Source organism: Larimichthys crocea, chromosome X (genome assembly GCF_000972845.2).
Source record: "Larimichthys crocea isolate SSNF chromosome X, L_crocea_2.0, whole genome shotgun sequence".
Lineage (NCBI taxonomy): Eukaryota > Metazoa > Chordata > Actinopteri > Sciaenidae > Larimichthys > Larimichthys crocea.
The window spans coordinates 18,622,751-18,629,431 of NC_040020.1; the positions used below are offsets into that span (position 1 = coordinate 18,622,751).

At 41.4% G+C, this 6,681-nt stretch overlaps 1 protein-coding gene across 6 annotated transcripts in view; it reads right to left on the reverse strand.

The window, feature by feature from the left end:
* The window catches only part of tenm3 (teneurin transmembrane protein 3), a 229,612-nt gene extending 227,803 nt beyond the window's left edge, over positions 1-1,809 (reverse strand). For all 6 annotated transcript variants that reach the window (XM_027282804.1, XM_027282802.1, XM_027282801.1 and 3 more), the window contains exons 1-2: positions 1,670-1,809; positions 69-189 (exon numbers count right to left, since the gene is read on the reverse strand). In XM_027282804.1, the coding sequence (XP_027138605.1) occupies positions 69-189; positions 1,670-1,772 (224 nt within the window). In that variant the 5' untranslated portion in view covers positions 1,773-1,809. The remainder of the gene's footprint in view (positions 1-68; positions 190-1,669) is intronic.
* Positions 1,810-6,681: the final 4,872 nt, after the last annotated feature.

Here is a 6,681-nt window from a genome sequence, read left to right on the forward strand (position 1 = left end):
GTTCTAATATTGTCCACTTGGGTAGACAAAATGGAACATTGGAATGTGTGAAATCTCACATCTCTAACCTGGTCTGGTCTTGGTGCTGGTCAAAGGCCTTCAGTGTTTCACTGGAGGAGTAGGACTTCTGAGTAGGGACCCGGAGTCCCTGTGAGCCAATGGCACAGTCTTCACTGTCCCCTGAAGAACCTAGTACAGACACATTCACACATGACAGACACACACACACATGTCCAAATCAACACAAGACATTGTTTCCTGTCCTCCAGGCTGTGGCTGGATTGTATTATTTACAACTTCTCATGGACATACTGCATACCGTGCATTAAGAGGCAGACACATGTCATTCCCGATGAGTTTATAGTATAATATGTTCATGCATGTTTTGTTTTGCCCCCACACTCCTCAGCTGTGGATTTCAGTACAGTGAATACGTGCAGGAAGGTGTTTGGGTCATATTGATGGGACAGGTTTCCAGTTTCCTATAACCCCTAAACCTACATAATGGTCCTGATAAAATTGGTTGTCCATTCTAAACACAGAGTGTGTTACTGGACGGCCATTTCAAAGCAGCCACTAGAGAAACACACTGTTCCCAGAGCATGGAAGCATTACGTGTCATTCCACCTTTAAAATACAACATTCCCTAAACCGTTCAATGACTTCTGACCTGTGGCCCTGACTTCCTTAATGAGGACTTTAAAGAGAACCATCTTTCAGTAACTCTGGACCAGTGAAGGCAGGGCTGCACACACTGATCACCAGCAGATGTGGAGCCCTGCAGGAACAGCCCAGCTCCATGCCTCTGCTTGTACTATAAACCAACAGCAACCACATCGTCTGGCAGGAAGGCACTGATCACAGACCAGGAAGAGGAGCCGCATATTTATTTGGAAAAAAAGATTTTTTATTTTTTTTTAAGTTGTGTGAAGCCAACATCCTCATCATTATTCAGACATAACATAAATATTAGTTTATTTTTGTGTATTTAATAGGGCCCAACAGACACTGGGTTTTTGGGGCCGATACCAGTATTAGGGATTGGAAAAAAATAAAATAAAAATAAATAAATAAATAAAACAATCATATCCCTGATATCTGGGTTTAAAACTTCTGTGACAAATATGTTCAATGGAGCCTGGGTATTTTACAGTTTAATAATACACTTGAAAAATGATGAAATCACTGAAACTTCAAACAACACAAATAGATAAATCTAACAGAATTATACAAAACATTCTGCATTATGTCCTCCAAAGACAGACGACAAACAACGTATAGACCCGTACTCGATATCTGTGATTAGGCCCATATTGGAAGATAAAATCAGTAATATCAGTCTGGCTAATGTCTCTGAGGTATGGACTTCATCTGTAACAGCAGATGATTTATTCGTTGAGACAGTTTCACTGTGTGCATGCGGGCCTGCAACATAAACTCTCCTGCTGTCTGAAGTGCAGTGGAGCCCTGAAAGACAATACTGTACGGCTCCTGGGGATCAGCTCCAAAGTTGTAGGTTGATCTATGAAGGACTGCTTTCTCAACAGCTGGACTGGAGTACAGCCTCAGGCCAGCTGTGAAAATCATCCAGGACCTTTCTGGTGTACTGCACAAGGAATATGCCATATTTACAATCATCAGGATGAATGAACAAATAAATGAACCTCACCAGTGTACGGTCCCTCCTTGTCCTTACGGCTCTTGGATAGTGAACAGTATGGACGTCGTTCTTTCACTTCCATAATGCTTCTGCTTGTGCTGCTGGCAAACATACAGGCATGCTGCTGTTCAGCTGCACGGACAGGAAAACAGACAGGATGGACAGAGAGAGAGAGAGAGAGAGAGAGAGAGAGAGAGAGAGACAGAGAGAGACAGAGAGACAGAGAGACAGAGAGACAGAGAGAGAGAGGCAGGTTGTTGGACTCCACCTGTAAACACACACACACACACACACACACACACACAAAGACAAAAAGAGGTAGTCAGTGTCAAAGCCATATCAGAGCATGTCAATCAACAGCAAACACTATAGTGCATACAATGAGCTCCTCAGCATCTCCACTGTGTTTTACAGGGTACTAACATTATGTGAAAGTTCTCTGTTTACAATGAAAAGGAAGTGGAACTTTGAGTGAAGTGGTTTTTTGCAGTCAGGTTGGATAGAAACATCAAGCTGTCATGTCTCTGTTCTCTTGGTTCATTATTGTTTCCCTGTACATGGAGGGATCGTTCATACAGTTAATGTTGTTTCCCAGTCTACCGAATAGCTAATCCACCTCAAGCATTGTCATTAGTATGGAGGTCGCAGAGCTACCCTCATGCCCTTGAGTAGAAACCACTTGCACCTGCATGCATAGCTGCTCTGACATTTGTTTCCGTTCATCACAGCATTCTTGAACACTCAGCTGTTAATTGCTCTCTGTGTATCATGTAAATGCATTCTTATGAATGCAAATGAATTGTCAGCTCACTGTAACACTTGACAATCGCCTATTTCACCCCTAATTCTACGATGCCAGGCTGTCACTCACCTCAGGGGAGTTCCTCTGGAGTGCAGTTTATAATGTTGCCCCTCCAACACTGAGAGAACAAGTCAGTGTCCTGAGGAACACTGTGTAAGCATCGGGAGCATCAGGTTCTCTTTGCACAGACTCAGACAGTGGAGTAAGTGATGCTGTATGTGCAATGCTGATGAGAAAAATGTAACATAGCCTGATGATATTCAGTATATAAAAATACCAAGTACAGATGCAGGTTTTGTGCAACAAAATAGCAAGCTTTAACAAACGGTCAGTTACTTATTTCTTTTTTTGTTTTCTTTATTTATTCAGGTGGGTTTCACTGAGAGGAATACTCTCTTTGCCCAGCTCGTCCTGGCAGTCACAAGCTCGCCTCTCTAACCTTTAGACCTTCCCCGAGTGAACTGTGTTATCGTTGACTTCACTGTATATTCCCTGCCTCTGAACTAGACTTTTTTGATACTTCAGAATGTTAATGCATGTAACTTAACGGTGCCATCTGGCCTATAATATATGTAAAATCACAACCGTCAAGCAGCGGCATGTAAAACATTCTGCAATCTCTCCTCTCTGCTGCTCCCTGATCACTCTGCGTATGCTAACACAGCAAATATGGTGAACTGCCCTTCAGATGCGTTCTCCAACACAGCGCAGTGCGTACTGTCAGGCAGTGTGAATGCACACAAAGATGAAGTGCTGAAAAAGAGCACATGTATGGATGGATGGATTGTTTAGGTCATTCAGAAGCAAAAATGCTAAATGTTATCTTTGTTTGATTTTTGTATAATACTTAAAATAAAGAAACACAAAAATGACTATTATTACCACAGGTACCTCTAATGAAATATTATGTTGCACGTCCTGAAGACACAAAACAAATAAAGAAGCATGACCTTCAGGCTGACTGTCTGCTCTTTAGTTATAGAAGTAATGAGGGAGGCCGACAATGGCGTGATACAATGTGTGGCAATGTTATTTTTGACTTTCTTGACAACAGATCATATTCAATATCGAAGACACCATTTAGATACACGTTAGAGAGTGAGAAGAGAGTTAGTTTGAAAGACACAAAGAGAGGTTGAGCTGAGAAGGCTGAGAGAGCGAGGGAAGCAAAGACAGCCAGCAGTGGTCAGACAGCTTTATAAACCGTCAAATTAATCTGAGACACTGAGCCTTAAATCCCCTACCTTCCTTCTGGACCTGCATGTGTGTGTGTGTGTGTGTGTGTGTTCAGTGTATATGTCTGTATGGTTGTGTCTTGATGCCATGTGCTGTCTGGACAACTTGGCTTGTGAATTCTATCCTACTGATTTTTATCAGAATAAATCTCTTTACATAAGTAATTTTAATAACATTATGACAAGAATAAGGGACCAGGATATTTCATTTAGCATACCTGCTTATTTCTGTTCAGAATAATGTGCCTGTGTTAGTGTACTCAGAGGTTGAACCCTGGACATAACCTGACCTGCACACCTTTGGACTGAGGGACAATCACCAGGAGCACCAGGAGGAAGCGTGCATACATAACAAGAACATGCAAAAGATAACGGAATGCTCACCATGGAGCCATGTTGGTGCCAAGTGCTAATGAGATACATGATATTCATATATTAACTGCTGATCTGCATTGGACTTGATAATCATGGTATGCCAAGATGATCAAGGGCCGTGCTGGCGGGGTGCCCCTGAATGATTCAGAGGAACAGGAGGTATTTATTCTATCTGAGCTGTTGTTTTGCATTTTGTTTTCAAACCAAACCTGGACAGAAAAAGTTTACAATTACATAAACACCAGCGTTAATGGTGACTGGAGTTTTGTTTCATGCCTACAAGAGTATGTAATTAATACAATGTTACTCACTGATGAAGTATACAGCTCTGACATACATTCCCTCTCTAAATGTTTGAACTGATCTTCTGACAAAAAGTTCAAAATAAATCTTGTCCGACTTTTATTAAGTGGCTAACTGCTTCACAGGAGAGATATTTGGCTGTTTTATATATTCATGAAGCACACAGTGATGGTTCATATCTTAAGTATGTCCATTTAATCTTCCATGAGGCGGAGGCAGAGAATGTCAAACAAAGACAGGAAATACTGAGTTTGCATTAAATACCAAACAAACTTTTGAATTTACAGGGTTCAAAGAGTTCTGACTGATAATTGCATCAGTGTGTTTGGAATGGTTAAAGGGATGAATCATGTCATTAAAGCTGTCATTAAAGCACAGCAAAGTGAATGAATAAGAAAAGTGCTGCTCTTCTCAGCCAGAAGAATAGACACAGCAAGAAGTTGACCAGTCGGATGCAGATTGCTTCAAAGCTGGAAACAAGTCACTTTGACACAGGGCTGCTGCTGTTCTGGATGTAAAGCATACCTAAGAGAAAGGACCAAGTTAGAGACTGACCTCCACCTCTGGAACTGTGTCCATTTTGTTCATTTGTCACATGTCCAAAATACAAACCGGTACATATAACTGTGGACACGCACTGTGTACACAAAGGCACTGGAGCTGTAAGGAAGCATTTTGTGTGCTGAATGCTGTTGCTGCCTCTGTTAATCACTCTGCTATTAATTTTTATGTTCAGTGAACTGCCTGGCTTCAAGGGCTCCCACAAATATACAAATTATGCGTTCAGTGACATCCCTCCCTCTTTCCTTTTCAATCTTTGCAATCTCTTGCATCTGGCAGTGAGACTGCAGATTGCCCCCTCACCGTATTGTCACTCTTCTAAGCATGTGAGAGAAACTAAGGTGGCCACAGAACATGAAACACCCTACCTAAAGCCTTTGTTAGTTTGTCCATCCTGGGATGGATAGTAAACATGACAAGCTCATTGTATTTCATTCAGTTCAGTGAATTCTGTCTCATATAAAGGAAACAACAACAATTCTAATTTAAAGACAGTTACACATTAATAAAAGCATATTTATGAATATGATTAAATTCCATTTCTGCCAATACATACTGCTAAATCCAATGAGTATATTATACTGATTAAAACTCTGTATTTTACTGGAGTCAAATGTTGAATGCAGGTTTTTGGAATATTTTACATGCAGTAACAAACAGATCCACATGAGTCCATAAAGGCTCCTGGCTTTACATACTGGCCTCAGCACCTGTTGACTGAATCTGAATCATGGATGAATTAGACGTGATTTGAACACAGCAAGACATTGGAAAACAGGTGCACAGCAACTTCCTGATATCTCAGAGGAAGTGTTCAATCTCTCCCAACAGGTGAGGCAGCCGCTGTGCGCCCCTGACTCTTGTTGAAATGAAAAGGACTCAGACAAGCCCTGTAAATAATTCAATCAACTTCTCTCTGCTGAGGAGGCTCTTGCGGAGTGCTCAAATTGAGTAGCTCCTTGAAGATGAAGCTGTTGTTTTTAAAACGCGTCTCCGTTTTTCTAATAAATGGGTAGCGCAGTCTGTTCCTAATATGTCGAGCTTCTTTTGTCACAGCAGCTGTCTGAGCTCTGCCAAAACCAACTCCACACTGAGCCACCAGCTTATCCTTTCACTCTTCATTCTTGTCCTTCTGGCTAACACAATGTGTTAGTACTGCTCTCTGCTGATGGGATGTCACTGGGCTATAGTGTGTGAATCCTACTGGTTTCTATCTACTGCTGTCGCTTTTGGGGATGGAATGGTTTCCTGAAGCATGATCACTTTGACTCAGTGTTAAGGCAGAACAGAGCTGTTAACCTTAGCTCAGAGATCCCCTCTGAGCCACACCAGAGTCTGCTTTTAAAGTTAAAACAAACCAATAAATAAGTACCTGGTTAATATTACCTCACTGCTGAAGGAACAAATTTTTCTGGACTCTCCGTAAAAATTGACTTTTCAACAGCATTTTATCAGATCTGAATCCTGGATCGATCCAAAGATCAGATGCAAGTCTTTAAAATCCTTTGTCTCATTTGTCTGGGTTTAGCAAAGACAAAAATGATTCGTATGCTGTCTGTAATCACCTCTTGTTGGCTGATATATCAGGAACCGTCCATTTCTGAGCCCAGCACAGCCCCTTTGCTGAATGTCTCCTCTGTCACAAAAAATGATATAATATAATGTCCAAAGTTTCCGTCATAAGTGGAAGCTCTGATTTACAACTGTGAGATATTACTGAACAGCAAAGTTTGCTGACAGTGCTA